Genomic DNA, 20323 nt, shown 5'->3' with positions numbered 1-20323 from the left:
GGGTTATATAGAGCAGTATGGAGTAATATAGAGCCGCGTGGGTTATATAGAGCAGTATGGGGTAATATAGAGCGGCATGGGTTATATAGATCAGTATGGAGTAATATAGAGCAGCGTGGGTTTTATAGAGCAGTATGGCGTAATATAGAATGGCGTGGGTTATATAGAGCAGTATGGAGTAATATAGAGCGGCGTGAGTTATATAGAGCAGTATGGAGTAATATAGAGCAGCGTGGCTTATATAGAGCAGTATGGAGTAATATAGAGCGGCGTGGGTTATATAGAGCAGTATGGAGTAATATAGAGCGGTGTGGGTTATAGAGAGCAGTATAGAGTAATATAGAGCGACGTGGGTTATATAGAGCAGTATGGAATAATATAGCAGTCGTGGCCTAATGAGTAGAGAGTCGGACTTGTAATCCAAAGGTCGGAGGTTTGAGGCTCAGTACTGGCAGGGATTGTAGTGGGGGGAGTGAATGTACAGTGCTCTCTTCCACCCTCAATACCATGACTGAAGTGAGACCCTTGAGCACTGAACCCCCAACTGCTCCCCGACGCTGCAGCAAAAATGGCTGCCCACTGCTCCGGGTATGTGTGTGTGTTCACTACTCACTGCTGTGTGTGTGCACTTAGATGGGTTAAAAGCAGAGCACAAATTCCGAGTATGGGACACCATACTTGGCTACACGTCACGTCACTTTTTCATTTTAGAGCGGCATGGGTTATATAGAGCAGTATGGAGCAATATAGAGCGGTGTGGAGCAATATAGAGCGGTGTGGGTTATTTAGAGCAGTGTGGGGTAATAAAAGAGCGGCGTGGGTGATACAGAGCAGTACTGGGTAACATAGAGTGGGGTGAGTGATATATATAGCAGCATGAGGCAATATAGAGTGGCATGGGTTATATTGATAGGTATGGGGTAATATAGAATGGAGTGGGATTTATCCAGTAGTATTGGGTAATATAGAGTGGTGTGGGTTAAATAAAGCAATATGGTGTAATATAGAGCAGTGTGGGTGATACAGAGCAGTATTAGGTAATATAGAGCGGCGTAGGTGATATAGAGCAGTACTGGGTAATATAGAGCGGCGTGGGTGATAATGAGCTGCCTGGGATAATATAGAGAGGCATGGTGATACAGAGCAGAATGGAGTAATATAGAGCGGAACGGTGAAATAAATCTCTATGGGGTAATAAAGAGCGGTGTGATATAGATGATATAGAGCAGTATAGGGTAATGTAGATCGGCATAGGTGATACAGAGCAGTGTGTGGTAATACAGAGCAATATGTGGCAATACAGAGCACTAAGGATGATACAGAGCAGTATGAGAAATGATAGATTATGGGGTAATATAGCGTACTGTGGGATAATATAGAGGAGCAAGGGGAAATTTAGATTAGTCTGGGGTGATATAGAGTAATACAGAGAAATATAAAGTCATGTGTGGTGATATCGAGCAGTGTGGGATATTGCAGTGCATTGAGAGGTAATATAGAGCAATGTGGGCTAATGGGTTAATACAGAGCAGCACTGGGTAATATAGACAAGTATGGGGTTATGTAGAGTAGTGTAGGGTAAAATATAGCAATATGTGACAATACAGAGCAGTAAGGGTGATTTAGAAAAGTGAGAGATAACATAAAGCAGTGTGTGGTCATGTTCTGTTACCTTGTTTCTCTGTTTTTCCACCATCTGCCAGCGTCGCTGTGACAGTCAGGAGGGCCAGTAAAGCCAGACACACCCACTGCTGCTGCATGCTGGGAAAAAAATAAATGCACATTTAGTGTATGGCTCATAATACAACAAAACAAACAGCATGCAAATATCAACCTGTAAATGCTTCATCAACATACATGTAGAGACTATCTTTCTCTCTCTCTCTTTCTTTCAATCATTCTCTCTCTGTCTCTCAGGAGGAAAAGTAAAGGTGGATTGAATAATTAGAAAGCAATTTTATCCCAAACGCTCAGCTGCACTTCAGTTACCGTAGCAGTGCAGCCCATCGGCGACATCACCTCCATTTCAATTACTTATGAGCCTCCCTCTCTCCTTTTCTCTTCCTATTTCTGGTTGGCTGATTTCCTGCTGTGCCCATAAGCATTGGCTTGCTGGACTTTTTTCCTAGTTCTGCCTCATGTTAAAGACGCTCAGACATTTTCTCTCATCTCACAAAATCTGTAAATTACATGTCCAGGTCAAATTGAAATAAAATGAAGCCTATATTTAAAAAGATGTATTATTTTCATGACAGTTAAGCACATTTCCTCCAATATTCCATAATCCGACATAATTGCTGTGATGTGGATTTTTTTTTTGTAAAACTGGAACGTATTTATACATCATGCTAATATCTATTGTACTGCTTTTTATTAATGCAGATTTTAATTAAAACATTATTGTATTACAGTAATGAGAATGTAATAAGAGTCACCACTGAGAATTACAGGAATTGCAAAAGCAAAACACCCAGATGCATTACAGTAAACAAGCATTTTGGAACAAAATGTGCTGAAATGAAAATAAGCTCAAAATTCCAAAAAATGCGACCTGGTGCTGTTTCTGAGAGATTCGTCCCATCATTTCTGTCTCTATCAGTGCTAATCACGCTGGACGTCTCTCTGCCGCACCTGAGCTGTTCCACTTGAGTCAGACGCACATAATAACCATGATTTCAGTCAGATGGGCAAAAACCTGCCAATCAAAGACTCATGAGTCATGACATATAAAGCGGTTTGGATCGTTAAAACATAATCTGCCCTCCAAACCCTGATTAGCAACACTGCAAGTGAACGTGTGATACGGGATGAGAGGGAGGATTAGCCTGGAGTGATGTGACAGGAGCACTGAGATTTGAGGACTAGACAGCAGCAGGGTCAAGTGCGTGTAGAGTCGCAACCAATACTCCAGTGTCAATTGAACTGATTTAGCAAACAAGATGCAGAACCGTAATTTGCATGTAAACTTAAAAGTAGAATTAAAATGGAATGAATTGAAAGAAACTGCCGTTTTTAATAATACATTTCATTACTTAGCATGGTTTACCCGTAAACATGTTGTCACAAAACATATGTGCAAATCAACGTACGTAAATCAGATATTTATAATGCCTGATATTATAGCTAAATAACATATCAAATAAATGTAAGATAAATGTAAAAAAAAAAATCTATACCAAAAATATAAAATAAAAATACATTTATTTACTAATATATTTATTAATTACATTTTTAATATTTATTAATTAAATTCAAAATGTAATAATATTTAATTAAATATTTCTACATTTCATTTCAAATTAAATTAACTTTCATTTTACAGAACACTTCCATTTCCTATGAAATGAAGCAGGGAATGGACAAACTGATCAAATTTATCTTTGGATAAAAGCATCTGCAAAATTCATAAACGTAAAGGACAGATCCCATAATAGCCAATCTGTTTTGGGCCATTTTTATTGTTGTTTTGGACTAATGGCATTCCTCTTTAGCATGACTCTTTCATTCTTTCAGTAAATTCATCTTCCAGTCGTTCTGATTCTATTTCAACTCAAGTCTGAATTTTTCCCAATCCTACTAGACAGATATCATGAATACCTTCACGTTTAACCTCCGCAGACCCTAAAGGAAGTCCACTATTGTCACAAGACAAATGACTTGTGCTTTCTTACAAACCCCTACAGAGTGAAGATCTGAGGGGGGTCGGCCGTGTGTGTGTGTGTGTGTGTGTAAAGCACTGAGGTAAAGCTGTTATCCAGCTCTAACACTCCATTAGCTCATTGATCAGTGTAAAAGCAGGAGGGAGAGAGTGACAATGTGATCCATCAGAGTGAAACACGCGCACACACACACACACACACACACACACACAGAGAAGAAAGCTGTACTCGTCATTTTGGATAAAAGCATCTGCAAAATTCATAAACGTAAAGGACAGATCCCATAATAGCCAATCTGTTTTGGGCCATTTTTATTGTTGTTTTGGACTAATGGCATTCCTCTTTAGCATGACTCTTTCATTCTTTCAGTAAATTCATCTTCCAGTCGTTCTGATTCTATTTCAACTCAAGTCTGAATTTTTCCCAATCCTACTAGACAGATATCATGAATACCTTCACGTTTAACCTCCGCAGACCCTAAAGGAAGTCCACTATTGTCACAAGACAAATGACTTGTGCTTTCTTACAAACCCCTACAGAATGAAGACCTGAGGGGGGTCGGCCGTGTGTGTATGTGTGTGTGTGTGTGTGTAAAGCACTGAGGTAAAGCTGTTATCCAGCTCTAACACTCCATTAGCTCATTGATCAGTGTAAAAGCAGGAGGGAGAGAGTGACAATGTGATCCATCAGAGTGAAACACGCGCACACACACACACACACACACACACACACACAGAGAGAAGAAAGCTGTACTCGTCATTCGCAATCGACAGATTTCTGTAAGCCTGGTGCATTGGCTCTTAAAGGGACGGTGCACCCAGACAGCCAAATACTGTTATCATCTACTCACCTTCACGTCACACGAAACCTCTGTGATTTGCTTCTGTAAAACAGAAGCGATTTTATTTTTTTTCATAGAGTGAAAGTGGATGGTCATCCAAAAAGCGCCATCAAAATTTGGGCCTGATCCTCACAAAGCTGTCATATATAGTGTAAATCTCACAGATGCTCTTCTGAAACCTCTCTGTAGGAAGGCATGTTTTCATATGCGTTTTGATTGACAGGGTTTTATCTGCGCTGAGTCTGGCTTTGAGAGGAAATCTTCATGCTTGATCCAGCTACTCTGACTCAGACACAAACACGGATTTGTTGTTGTGGGCGGAGCTTATCAGAACCTGTTAGAATGCAGAAAAACAACAAGATGATCTAGAGAAGCCGGATAAAGACAAAGCTAGAGAGGATGAAATGTGATCTTTAGAGGAATGAGACTGAAAAAACAGAGTCAACATTTACTCTAATGCTTTACTGCACAAACCTGCTTCTGCCATTATTCAATTTAGACATGCCTCCAACTCGGAAGGTTGTCAGAAGGTTCTGGAAACGTTCTCTCAAAGTTATGAACAAACGTTCATCCAGTAATGCTAATAGAGTGTTCATGTTAGTTATCTGGCCTTAATGTCCTAAAAAGCGTTATTTATACATCATTCATGGAACGTTTTACTTTTAAATGTTAGTTGAATGTAACGCTTTTTAAACGTTACTTCCTGTTTCAAATCATTCAGAGAACATTCAAAGGTAACGTTCTCATCTTTGCAAAATCATAAAACGGAACATTAACATTCATGTAACCAAAAAAAAAAGTTTTTGAAACATTTAAAAAACAACATTCCGAAATACTGTAACTTAATGGACGCGTTCTTAGAACGTTTTTGTTTGCTGGATCTGAGCTCAAAGAAAAAACAGAGTTCCCTGCTGGTAATTATGACATCGTGGTGTTCATACATGCTCCTCTCATAAAAAAATCATTGCGACATGACTTGAAGGCGGCGTATGCTAGAACGCGGAGGAAATGTGAATTGTTAACAGTTTCTCTACACAGAATTCCTTCTGCTGTCACCAGGTCAGCTTTTGGAGAACAATAAACCTGACAGCACTTATCACAACACTGTGTGTGAATTTCTGTTTCGCATTGAGCTGCTTTATTTAGAGACATTTATAGTCTAAGAATCAGAGACGTGCTGCGAGCTGTGAATCTATAACACAATATAAATATTCAACAACCATCACTGACTGACAGACAAACAGTGAGAGAGCTGCTTTGACATGAATCACACTGACATGAACACAAACTATCAGACAACCAAATTCATAGCTAAAGATTTCAACATTTCACTCTCTGTGAATTACTGGGATGACATTGATTGCTTATTCCTCTTCAGACAGCTGATATGATCGCATTACACCGCTGATCTCAAACTAGATTTACTGGAGAAAATATATGAAAATGTTTGCATGCACAATACTGACGGACACTTGTGCATCTGATCACTTGGTAACACACACTGTAATCTGGATTACGTAATCAGTTTACAAAAATTAAATACTTGTAATTAGATTTGATTACATTTTAAAATACTCATAATCAGACTAGTTATTTTTTAATGAATACATGATTACATTTTATTTACACAATAGGAATAAATCATTCATAATTTAATGATTCTCCCTAATTCTTCTTTTTAATTTTCCTTTCTAAAATAGCCTACCGCTTATTTACATTCAGAACGTCTTCCAGTTTTGTAGACATTCACACAAAGACCAGTCATAATATAATTACAGTCAGATGGCCATAATTACACAGGAATTTAAGAGGCCACAGCATTTGACCACTGGATTCACAAAAATCATTTCAGTTTCAAGAAATGTTTTGTTAACATGTCAGCATTGCATCAATTTTCATTTGAATGATCATTCAGTGGGTTACGTAACCATGCATTACCATTTCTTAAGAAGACTTTGGTCTTTCAAACACATTAAAATGCACAAATTCATGTTATTTCTTCTTTACATGTAATGCAGAGATTCCCGAACTTTTTTTGTATATATTTGTAACTTTTGTTAAATATATTTTCTTTCTCTTTGTATTTGTGACCCTGCCTGTGAAAACCCAGCTAAAGTCATTTTTTGGTGATTTACTGTTTTCTACATAAAATCCTCCTTCATAAGGATGTAAAGAACATTCTGTGAAATAACCTTTATATCTTTAATATTGACTGAGTAAGGCCATGTCAAAGATTGAAATCATAGTGAAATTAATTGTTGAAATCAAACTTTGATGCTCGTTATCTCATAATTAGATTTTGAGACTTTAGCCTGGATTTCACAGACAGGGTCACATTTTTATCTCAATATGGTACACGATTATCCTATTTAAATCAATGTGATAAATGAGTTAGGTCAAAAGTAATCTAAAAGTAGTCCGATTACATGACCTAAAATGTGTAATGTAATGGATTACATTATTAACTACAATTTTTGTCATGTAATTTGGAATCAGTAACGGAATACACTTTGTAAGTAATCTACCCAGTGTTGGTAACACACATGATTTGAGGAATCACTGATGTCTGGAGCTCAAACGCTGTGGGGCGACACACATGCACACACTCAACTTTAACACTTTAACACTAAAGAGTGTCTTCAAATCCCTGACCCGTATGCAGCGAGGAGTCAGTACTAATAAATCCAGACCATATTCCCTTCAGCGAGGGGTCGGATTTCAGTAAACACAAGACACAAGACACAAATCAAACAATCAGATTCATGAGAGAGAAACCCTGTGCAGACAACACTAAGTCTGCAGACTTACACACACTCAGACGGATGGGTAAAGCCGCCGGGTCTCCGATAAACCTGCCAGGCACCTGTAATCCCAAATCACTTTCACACACACACACACACACACAGCTCATAGCTGGCAAAACCCTCTCAAATGGAAAATAGATGGGATGTGTGTTGCAAATCGACTTTTTGACATTCGTGTCTTTCCATGAATTTCACTCCAGAGAAAAGTTCAGCCGGAGGGAAGGAGTATTAGCTCACACACACACACACAGAAAACATCTTTCAGGATATTTCAGGAAGCACAACACCACCAAAGATGAGCCACCTCGCCTCACTCGACCCCGAAACACACGGTTTTTAAAGAAGTTTCTTCTGCTCACCAAGGCTGCATTTATTTGATCAAAAATACAGTAAAAACAGTAAAATTCTGAAATATTAATACAATTTCAAATAGCTGTTTTCTATGTGAGTATCTGTTAAACTGTAATTTATTTCTGTGATCAAAGCTGTATTTTCAGCATCATTCCTCCAGTTTTCAGTGTCACATGATCTTCAGAAATCATTCTAATATGCTGATTTGCTGCTCGAGAAACATCTCTGATTATTATCAATATTGAAAATCAATGTTATTTTAGTGGAGACTGTGATACATTTTATTTTTCAGGATTCACAGATGAATAGAAAGTTCAAAAGAACAGCGTTTATTTTAATCGAGATCTTTTGTAACACTATAAATGTTTTTAATGTCACTTGTGATCCATTTAAAGTGTCCTTGCTGAATAAAGTATTATTATTATTATTTTTAATCTTACTGACCCCAAACTTTTGAATGGTAGTGCATCACGGTTTCCACAATAATATGAAGCAGCACAACGTTTATAATAATCAGAAATATTTCTTGATGCTGAAAATTCAGCTTTGACTCAGAAATAAATTACATTTTACAATATATTCACATAGAAAAACGCTCTTTTAAATTGTAATAATATTTCACAATAATACTGTTTTTACTGTATTTTTAATCAAATAAATGCAGCTTTGGTGAGAATAAGACACTTAAAACACATTACTTTTGTCCAGTAGTAGTAAGTAACAATGTATTGTTGCATAATGCAAACTGCTTTGTTTACTATATTTAAAGCCAACAGGAAGCATGCAGTGAAGTACTTTAGTTTTTCACATCGACACTAACACAATGACATCTATTTAAATAACTTTAGCCTTTAGCAGTGCTGTCTGTACCGTCTCCGTGTCCCACACCAGGACTCTCAGCAGCATTATTTAGACGTTACGTGTTGGATTTAGCTGGCAAAACCCTCTCAAATGGAAAATAGATGGGATGTGTGTTGCAAATCGACTTTTTGACATTCGTGTCTTTCCATGAATTTCACTCCAGAGAAAAGTTCAGCCGGAGGGAAGGAGTATTAGCTCACACACACACACACAGAAAACATCTTTCAGGATATTTCAGGAAGCACAACACCACCAAAGATGAGCCACCTCGCCTCACTCGACCCCGAAACACACGTGTGTATCAATGTGTGTGAGTGTGTACATGTGTGTGTGTGTGTGTGTACACATACACCCACACATTTTAATGGCACAGCTCCCTCTGCAGGTGTAACAAAATCCCTAAAGGCAGCAGAAAGAGTCACCTGTCCGTTTTTAACCGTTATCCACAGCAACACTGAAGGCAGGGATTTTAGGACTAAACGCTGAGGCCTCTCAGACAGTTTCCTTAAATCAAGCAGAAACAGTCGGCGTAAGACCAACCTTCATCACAAACCCACAATCTACGAAGAAACAGAGAGCGAGAGAAATGCATCCTGAAATTCAGAGAAATGCATCGCTTATTAAAGTTTATTGAGCTTGTCAGGCTTTCTACGGCTGTTTCTGACAGCTCTGATCAGATTCTAGCCTACACACACACACACACACATCTCCAGAAGTAAGAGCTCGGCTCACCAGTATTTTTATGCTTGATTGCACTCAGAAACGTCAGAAGAGTTTTTCTCAACGGCTTCGGTGGGGTTTTATTTAGCTCAATTAGCAATTCAACAATCTCAACGTCTACAATACACACACACTACAATACTCACTCACACACACACACACACACACCTGATAAACACTGGTATTACATTTAAATATATTCATTGCAAAAACATTAAAAAGTAAATGTTCCATAATGCTTGCGAAATGATAAAACGGAGTGTTACCTTAACATTTCTCTAACCTTCAAATAACCAAAAAATGTTTTTAAACATTTAAAAAACTGGACGTTTTGAATGTTCAGAGAAATAATGTTTTTTTAATGACTTAACAGTAACGTTAGCAAAGTGTTCTTATAATATATCTGTTTTAGCTGGGTTTCTTTGAATGTGTGAGACTTACAATTAGCCGCTAGCTAAATAACTAGAAGAATTGACTGGTATTGACAGCCAATCAGGTGACTTAACAGTAACATTAGCAAAGTGTTCTTATAATATATCTTTTTTAGCTTGGTTTCTTTGAATGTGTGAGACTTACAATTAGCCGCTAGCTAAATAACTAGAAGAATTGACTGGTATTGACAGCCAATCAGATCACTTTGAAATTACAGGCATACTTTTTCCTGTTTTACCATACTCGATCTCTCTCTCCCTCTCTCTCCCACACACACACACACAGACGCAGACACAGACACAGACATGCACACACACACACACACACTCACACACACCTGATAAACACTGGTATTACATTTAAATATATTCATTGCAAAAACATTAAAAAGTAAATGTTCCATAATGCTTGCGAAATGATAAAACGGAGTGTTACCTTAACATTTCTCTAACCATTGTATAAAGTGCTATAAAAATAAAGGTGACTTGGCACTGTGGGACGAGGAACTAGGTATTCATGTAACGTATGTGACAAATAAAAGAACGCTGAACCTTGATCAATCATTGTACATTTCAAAAAACACGATATTACCAAACCCTGCAGAAAACAGAAACCCTCTTAGAATTTGTAATGGTTTTAATGGAAACTCTAATGGTCCCTGTGGGTCTCTACTGGTAATGTGTTGCTTTCTATTGCTGGCAAGTTCAAACCATTAAATCCTAATGGAATATGGCCTAAAAAAACACCACTGGACAGGGTTGCCAGGTCTGTGTAACAAAACCAACCCAAAAGCCAATCAAAAATGGCCCAAAAAAAGCCCAGTGACCCTATCCACATATCAAAACCCCACACAGGCCACTCCCACTCCTAAAATATACATTTACAGTCACTGTTATGCATCACACACAGTTTGAAAATCACTAATCATATTCTTTTTTCATAAAAGAGCTCAAAGGCCCCTTCTTCACAAAACTCATAATCTAGCAGTTTTATCAATACACACATTTAAGTAAGTTACTATTTATGCAATACGTGGGGTTTTAAAAAAACAAGTTTACAAACTGCGAACTTGGCACCATGCCACTGGAAGCACCCAGGTTTGGGTGTAATGCATTACTAAATAATTACTATAATTACTTTTCCCTTGAAAAGTGAAGTAAGGGATTACTCTTGTAATGTGTTGCTTTCTATTGCTGGCAAGTTCAAACCATTAAATCCTAATGGAATATGGCCTAAAAAAACACCACTGGACAGGGTTGCCAGGTCTGTGTAACAAAACCAACCCAAAAGCCAATCAAAAATGGCCCAAAAAAAGCCCAGTGACCCTATCCACATATCAAAACCCCACACAGGCCACTCCCACTCCTAAAATATACATTTACAGTCACTGTTATGCATCACACACAGTTTGAAAATCACTAATCATATTCTTTTTTCATAGAAGAGCTCAAAGGCCCCTTCTTCACAAAACTCATAATCTAGTAGTTTTATCAATACACGCATTTAAGTAAGTTACTATTTATGCAATACGTGGGGTTTAAAAAAAACAAGTTTACAAACTGCGAACTTGGCACCATGCCACTGGAAGCACCCAGGTTTGGGTGTAATGCATTACTAAATAATTACTATAATTACTTTTCCCTTGAAAAGTAAAGTAAGGGATTACTCTTGATTTTTCTGTCATTTCTTTACAGTTGATACTGTATAAATATAGAACAATTCTACATAAAACAATAGTTGATTTAACATCAAAATGCAACATTTAAAGTTAAAATGTATGTTTTTAATGTAAACTTCTCCCTTTACATACTTTGGTCAGTTCAAGAATAATTCTTTATTTGAAATGATTAAAAGAGCAGTTTTTTATGTCTATGCTTGTATTGTTCAACTGATCGAGGCTGATATTGGGGTTAGAAAGTAATAATGCAATACTTTTCAGAGAGAGTAATTAGTACAGTAATCTAATTGCACGGTACAATTTGTAATTAGTAGCTAGGAATGAATTTCTTTTTTAGAGTAACTTACCCAACACTGGAAACCATTAGGTAACGGTTAACAGCTTTAAAGGTTACGAGATGAAAACATTAGAGATGGATCATTTATGAGTGTCTTTCTGCTAGTTTTATACCCCGCTGTTGTTTGGGATGGTGGACTCTCACAGTCAGCCATATATTAACGGAGGAGTTGTGTTATTTTTGGTCAGCACTTGGAGAGTGTGAAGTAGAAGAAAGCAAGCGACATAAAGGGAGAGAAGGAGTGGGTGGGCTCTGTGGCAGCGGCTTTGAACGCATGCTAACATGCACACGGTGAGGCCGAGGTCATTGCTCTTATCCCACAGCAGCTTCTTCTAACTTCAGCTGCTCTAAAAACAGAGAGAGGTGCGCGGAGAGAGCGGGTGTAACTGTGGGCGGCGGCGCTGACCCCAACTCCTGACCGCCGCCATTCATCTCCAGCTTTATTTAGAGACCTGCGTTTGTTTGTGAGTTTAGTAGGTGGACGAGTCCCCGATTAAGCTTTCCAAAAGCCCTCCTCTTCCTCGCCGTCTGTTTGTGAAGATATCAGCCAACACAGCTCCACTTTAATCCCGATGAGAGGATGAGATCTTATAATCTCTCAGATTAGCGACACCAGCCGCCTCAACAGTTCTGTCATCATTCACTCACCCTGTAGTGCCTAGTGTTTTTTCATGTGGAACCCAAATGTGATCCTGGACCACAAAACCAGTCACATAAGTGTCAATTTTCGAAATTGAGATGTATACATCATCTGAAAGCTGAATACATAAGCTTTTCATTGATGTATGGTTTGTTAGGATATGACAATATTTGGCTGAGATACAACTATTTGAAAATCTGGAATCTGAGGGTGCAAAAAAATCTAAATATTGAGAAAATCATCTTTAAAGTTGTTCAAATGAAGTTCTTAGCAATGCATATTACTAATCAAAAATTAAGTTTTGATATATTTACGGTAGGAAATTTACAAAATATCTTCATGGAACATGATCTTTACTTAATATCCTAATGATTTTTGGCATAAAAGAAAAATGTATAATTTTGACCCATACAATGTATTGTTGGCTATTGCTACAAATACACCCCAGCGACTTAAGACTGCTTTTGTGCTCCAGGGACACAAATGAGGATTTACAATCAAATGAAATGAAAGGCAAGCTCTGCATTAAAGACGTCTATATGACTCATGCACTACATTATAATCCCTGTGTGAAAGGAACGCTCGTTAGAAGTTATTATTATTATATGCTGAAACTCTACACTAATGCTCTGGTCCTTTAATCTCGTATGACTTCAGAAGACTTGGAATATAGTCAGAACAAGGATTTTCAATCTTTTAGATGCTATGGACCCCCAAATATGATTAGCTTCATGCAAGTGACCCCCATCCAAAATTGTAGAAGGAATCTATATATTGTCATGTATAAAGACCCAATTTATGCTGTGAAAAGTTAATATTATTGTGTAAAATTTTATTAGTATTTATTTTATGACATTATTTTCTATTCACAATAGTACTTGTGTTATCTGCTTTATTTATTTATTAAAATCTATTTTGTATCATTTACTTATACATTTTAATCTATTTTCTATTTATTTGTGTGAATCTATTTTTAGTATTTATTCAAATCACATTTTCATTATTTATTTGTGTTTAAATTTATCTATTCATTAATTATTTTAAATACTTTTATTTATTTTATTTAATTTCATTTTTATTATTTAGTTTTACAATTTTTACATCTAGAATACAAGTAATAAGGACTATTTATATATTAGGAACAATTATATATTTATTTTAATCAAAATTTAATTATTTACTTATTTAAATGTTTTTATGAATAATGTTTTCATTATTTATTTTATTTTATTTTACAGTTTTTCTCAAAAATTTTCCATGGACACTAGAGCTAGAATACATATATGGACTATTTTTTTCTAACATTTTTTTATTTTAATCAAATTTTTATTTTTATTTATCTAAATATATTTTTAGTGTTTATTTATTTTAATCAAATTTTTCATTATTTATTTATTTGCATTTTTAAAATTTATTTAGATTATTTATTTTTTTATTCAGTGTTTCTATACATTTTTCCACGGACACCACAGCGCTAGAATACAAGTTATATGGACTATTTTTATTTTTCTAGCTTGATGCTCACTTTGAACTGTTGTTGTGTGGAGAACAGCAACTCCAAACTTCTCCTTTCATGTCCACCGCAGACACGAGGGCCAGTAAATGATGACAGAAGTTTGGCTGACTCTTCCTTTAGTCACAAACCATCAGTCATTAACCGTTTACGTGCTCCAGGTATTGATGATATAAAAGCCCATTGAATCAACAAACAAACTGATTGGGTATAATCCATAATTTCCCCAGAGCATCGTCTGGACCCTCATCTCACGTACTCGGCCTCTTTAATTGGGTGTCAGCCGTAATGACTCGAGGGCCTCAGAGAGGTTTGTGCAAAAAGACAGAGACAATAAAAAATAAATGTGGGCCGTAACATTAGAGCAGCGTCTCTATTATTATCTGTGTTCACTATATAGAAGCTCTTAAGATTAGATGTGCATTACGCTCCCACCCGAGTGAGTGAGTGCGTGAGTCAGTCACCACTATTAAACGCTTATTCTGGCCCACTGCGTCGGCCATTAGCATACAGCAGCCTATTAGCTGAGATTACAGACGCTCTGTCCACCCCCCATACAGACACCATTCCCTCTACATAATGAGCTCATGTACACACACACACACACACACACACACACTGTCAGCAGCTTTCAGAAAACTCTTTTTTTTTGCTCCACCTACACACTCTTAAAAATATAGATCTTTATTAGAAACAATGGTTCCATTAAGAGCCTTCAGAACCCACGGAATCTTTCCGTTGCACAAAAGGTTCTTTAGATTATTAAAATATTCTATCAATGATGAACTAACTTGAACAGAAAAATTGAAAAAAAAAAAAAAAAAGGTTCTTTTGAGAACTGATCACTGAAATGTTCTTCGGGGGGAAAAAAAGGTTCTTCATACATGCATCACTGTGAAAATCCTCTTTTACAGTCTGTTTTTAAGAGTGTAGAAAGCACCAACTACTATGGAATCAAAACACAGTTATATGTATTCATGTATAAAGATTCTACTCTATATAAAATGATTCTATTACATTACACTATTTTCTACTCATAGTATTGTACTGCTAGCAGTATTGTTTCTTTAAATGATTTTTTTAGTATTAATTTATTGAATCAATTATTAATTTATTTATATCAAATTTTTTAATCATTTATTTAACTATTTTTAAATTAATTTTAATCAACATTTTTATTATTTTTTCATGGACCCCCAAGCAAAAACCCCTGAACTAGAATACAAGTTTTATGGGCTATTTTTAATCATTTTAATGTCATTTTTATTTGTTTATTTATCTTTTCTAGTATTTTTTTAATCAAAAGTTTCATCATTTATTTTAATTATTTTTTATGTAATTCTATATTTTTTTATTTTTCACAATGGTTTTTCTAGCCAGTTCTAACTAGAACAAAAGTGGAATGGCTATTTTTATGGGCATTATTTATTTTAATCTATTTTTTTGTTTATTTAAATCTATTTTTAATATTTAAATTTTTAAAAAAAACTAAAGTTAAATTTTTCATTATTTATATTAATTGCATTTTTTTTTTTACACAATGTTTTTCTCTCTCTCTAGATTTTTCCAGAGAACCCCTAGTAAAAATCCCTGTGCTAGAATACAAGTTGTATGGAGTATTTTTTTATTCCTAGTGGAACCTTTATATTTAAGAGTGTAGTGAACAAAAGGTTTTTGGATTATTAAAACGTTCTTCACACTAAGAAAAAAATGGTTCTTTTCCGAACTGAACTACTACCAACAGCAATGAATCAGGCGTGGAGTTTTGAGCACTGAACGTCAGCTTGAGCCAGCAGCCGCTGGAAATCTGGCTTACAAGGCTGAGAAATATTGCTCTCGAACACCAGCTAAACACATCCAACATCTCACATCTAAACAAATGAACGTTCCCCCACGGCTGACATCCAGACTCTCGCCGGAAAATGAAAACATGCTCTGCGTCTCCATCACTGTGACAACATCACTGTGACAACATTAACAACATCATGCACATCATCTTTAATAATTCAGTTCGCAACAAATTTTCCATCTCTCTCCAGCTGTTAACAGGTCTGTATCGATCCGATCTGTGTGTTATTAATTAAGTGCTGTTTGTCTCGGAGCTGAAGCTGGAACACCAGAAAACTAAATAAAAGAGCTTCGAGTCTCACGGCGTCTTTAATTGATCTGTTTTAAAAGATCTCTTCTCCTCATCAGTTGATTCTCATACACAGCACTGAGATGTAGAGTTGTCCAAAACAATTTCCATTTCTACTACAACACTAACATTACAACAGAACTGACTCAAGAACTGACTTGCTTGACCGTGATGATTTTTCTTTTTGGCTGACATCATCAATCCCTCATTTAAGCCCCGCCCACTTTTTTATGATCCAATCGATCACGAGTGGATAAAAGGGCTGTGCTTTTTGCTGTTGTTTATCACTGAATATTCTGCTTTCTTTCTGCACTATTTTCTACTCGTATAGCAATGTAATGCTAGCAGTATTATTTATTTATATCTATTCTGTAGTATTTATTTATTTAACATTTTATTTTTTTATTTACTCATTTGTTTGTTTTAATCTAATTTCTCATTATTTATTTAAATATTCTGTATTAATTTTAATCTATATTTTTTAAACTACTTTATTTAATTAATTATTTTTTTTATAATTTCACGGACCCCCTAGCAAAAACCCCTGAACTATAATACAATTTTTAAAATCATTTATTTATTTGTTTTATTTCATTTTTTTTATTTAAATTTATTTGTTTATTTAAATATTTCTTTATTTATTTGATCTAATTTTTCATTATTTATTTAGTAAATTTTTTTATTGATTTATTTCTACATTTTTTGCAATGTTTTTTTTCTCTCTAGATTTTTCCAGAGACCCCCTAGCAAAAAAACCTGTGCTAGAATACGAGTTGTATGAACTATTTTTATACTCATTTAATTATCTTTTTAGAATTGATGCTGACATCATCGATCCCTCATTTAAGCCCCGCCCCTCCATGTGTAACGCCCACTTTTCATGATCCAATCAGTCACTGGTGGACAAAAGGGCTCTACTTATTTATTAATCACTGAACATCCTGCTCTCCTCAGAAATATATCTGATCGCTGAAGTAAAACGCACAGGTTTCCTGAGCTTTGAGAGACCTAAACTGTTCCTCTGGGAAAGGATTTGCAGAATCTGTAGAAGTGATTTACCACAAGCCAACAAGATCATATAAAAAGATAACGTTTTCAATAAAACAACACATCAAGCTGAACCGCTCTTCTGTGGCACTATCCTCACCAAATGGAGCGGGTTTCCGAAACACTCCCCTGTCTGCCATTGCTCAGACAAATAAATCGTCCCGCCCACAATCACACCACTGGTTGAATTAAAGTTGTGGAGCTGGACTAAGCATGCAAATGAAAGAGTGCTGTGGGGATGATGCATTTTTGTAGGCCAAAACCCATAAACTGAGTTGCATTTTAGCACTTCTGGTTCAATCTGGTCCTGAAGTCAATGGGTTTTGGGTTAAATGCTTGAAATAAGGTCTGTGGTAAACACAAGCTCAAGTTTTTTTTTTGTTTGTTTGTTTTGTACTGGTGTTTCAAGTAAAAAATGTATAGAAACACTGAATAAAAAAATAAATAATCTAAATAAATTTAAAAATGTAAATAAATAAATAATGAAAAATTAGGGTGATGCAAACTATAAATAAAAATACATAATCACCAGAATTGTTTTAGTATCAGATACTATTTCAGTTTTTGAGATATTGTTTTAGTTTTTATTAATATTTTGAATTTGTTTCTATTTTTACATTTTGTTTTCATTCTGATTTTAGTAAGTTTTGTTGTGTTTTTGTCAGTTTTATTCGTTTTTGTTTATTTTTAAATATGCCTATATGCATTTTTATTTCGATTTTACACTGAAACAAAAATGGTAGAATATACTTTGAAGCAATTCTCACTCATAATTCTCACAAATAATTACAAAGAAACCGCAAGTAACACATTGAATTAAATGGGAAATAAAAAAACTGAGATAGTATTTTCTTGTAAAACATACTCCAATAATCTTTGTTTTATTGACAAAATTAAAAAAAATCATGTTTTACAGTGTAGTTATTTTAGTACTTCAACTTAACTAAATGAAAATGAGAAATCGCTGAAATAGTAAAAGTCTAAGCTTTTTTATATTTTATTTTATTTCAGTTAAATTGGTGAGTAGGGTTTGGTTTTAGTTATCTATAATAACCCTGGTCATACACCAGCATGTCATTTATTGTATCTTATGTGATTTGAGAAAGTATTTTAACATAAAATGTGCATATTACCTAATGTTTCTGGCCTTTTACTGTGATATAATTTTCTCCTGATATCGGTTTTAAACAGAACTAATGTGTGTTCATTAACAGCCATTAAGACACTCAATCTGTCAATCACTCCGCTTACTTCACTGCTTCTTTTCTTTCAGTCTCGGGTGACTTCATACTGAGAGACAATCATCTCACTTCATTAGACAAACACAAACAACCCAGCACTCCCGCAGGGAGACAAACAGAGAGCGAGCGAGAGAGACGGGGCGATCCAGGTGAGACGAATGCTCTGATCCGATCATGTGCAGGAGATCAATAATCACCTGTGAGACACTTTAGAGCGGGGTGAGCCAATAGAGGGGTGCATGCTGGGAAAAACCTGATCAGTATTTTCAAGTAAAAGCGGTCATTCAGTGGCTCTCGGGGGAGAAAACAGCCAATCAGAGGCTGGCAGAGTGAACCCAGCGTTTAGACGCTATGAAAACGATGACTTTCACTATAACAGCAAATGGACGGTCAGATCTGAATGAATCAGCATTAGGTCTGCTGGAACTTTATCATCTCAGATCAAATGAAAACTTTGGTAACCCACATCTACATCTTAATGAGCATGAGGATGATTGCATTTTATTACCAAGATAAAGGCCCATTCACACACAACTATAACTACAAAATCTATTATTATCAATGTTCAACGTTGAAAACAGTTTTTGCTGCTTAATGTTTTTGTGTAAACCGTAATACACCACCATTCAAAAGTTTGGGGTCAGTAATATATATATATATATAAAAATATATATAAATTGATCAAAAGTGACAGTAAAGACATTTGTAATGTTACAAAAGATATCTATTTCAAATAAATGCAGTTCCTTTGAACTTTCTATGTATCAAAGAATCCTGAAAACATAGTTTCCATAAATTCAGCTTTGCATCACAATAATAAATTACATTTTAAAGTATATTCAGATAGAAAACAGTTATTTAATTTATAATATTTTTCACAAAAATGTGAAGCGGAACAACTATCTTTAGCATTGATAATCAGAAATGTTTCTTGATGCTCAAGTGACTCTTGAAGCTGATATGCTCAAATCAGCATATTAGAATGATTTCTGAAGATCATGTGACACTGAAGACTGGAGTAATGATGCTGAAAATACAGCTTTGATCACAGGAATAAATTACATTTTACAATATTTTCACATAGAAAACACAGTTATTTTAAACTATAATAATTTGACACAATTTTTACTGTATTTTTGATCAAATAAATCAGCCTTCGTGAGCAGAAGAGACTTCTTTCAAAAATATTTAAAATCTTACTGATTCCAAACTTCAATAGTGTATCTTCCAAAACTAAGAATAAAACTTGTGTAACCACAGACCACCATGTTTGTTTCGTAACACCATCAGTTACATCATCATCATCGTCAATCAAGTCAATGGAATCGTGTGTCAGTTCAGACAGAGGTCTGTTTTTTCCGCACCGGAGCACCAGCGAGTGTGTGTGTTTCCATGGAACATCCTTCTGAGAATCCAAACTCGGTGTGTGTGTGTGTTCCTTACACAAGCAGGGCTGTTATTCTCCATCGGCCTCCTGCACCTTAGCGACCCAATGCATGAGAAAGCGGTCTCCAGCTGCTTGAATGAAAAGAGGGAATCGAACAGAACAGACAGAGAAATGCAACAACCCCCCTGCACCTCTACCCAGCATGCTTTTGTGTTTGGATGTGTATATAACCACCAGTTCCCACATAGTCGACCAGATCCATGGGAGATTAATCTCCACTGACAACGTCAGCTGCTCTCACACTCCTGAAATAAAGGTTCAGAAGGGAGCTTTTGCAGCGAAGCCATTGAAGAACCATTACTGGTTCCCCAGAGAACATTTCAGTGATCAGTTCTTATTAAAAGAACCATTTTTTCTTAGTGTGAAGAACATTTTAAAAATCTAAAGTATGGAAGCTTTCCGCCACGGCATTAAAAAATAAAAAAGGTACATATGACTTTTTATCTCACAATTCTCAATTGTGAGAAATAAACTCGCAAACATGAGAAAAAGAGTCTGAATTGTGAGAAATAAACTCCCAAACGTGAGAAAAAGAGTCTGAATTGTGAGAAATAAACTCGCAAACGTGAGAAAAAAGTCTGAATTATGAGAAATAAACTCGCAAACGTGAGAAAA

At 35.8% G+C, this 20323-nt stretch overlaps 1 protein-coding gene across 1 annotated transcript in view; it reads right to left on the bottom strand.

Moving 5' to 3' along the window:
* LOC107707095 (pleiotrophin-like) overlaps positions 1–20323 on the bottom strand; it is a 32713-nt gene that overhangs the window by 9132 nt on the left and 3258 nt on the right. Inside the window, exon 2 of the mRNA XM_016510978.1 lies at positions 1673–1761. Coding sequence (XP_016366464.1) covers positions 1673–1760 — 88 coding nt within the window. The 5' untranslated portion in view covers position 1761. The remainder of the gene's footprint in view (positions 1–1672; positions 1762–20323) is intronic.

This window comes from Sinocyclocheilus rhinocerous, unplaced genomic scaffold (genome assembly GCF_001515625.1).
Source record: "Sinocyclocheilus rhinocerous isolate Xijiao unplaced genomic scaffold, SAMN03320098_v1.1 scaffold2160, whole genome shotgun sequence".
In the NCBI taxonomy this organism is placed as follows: Eukaryota; Metazoa; Chordata; class Actinopteri; order Cypriniformes; family Cyprinidae; genus Sinocyclocheilus; species Sinocyclocheilus rhinocerous.
Note: the sequence above shows the minus strand (reverse complement) of the source record. Positions and strands in the feature narration are given on the sequence as shown.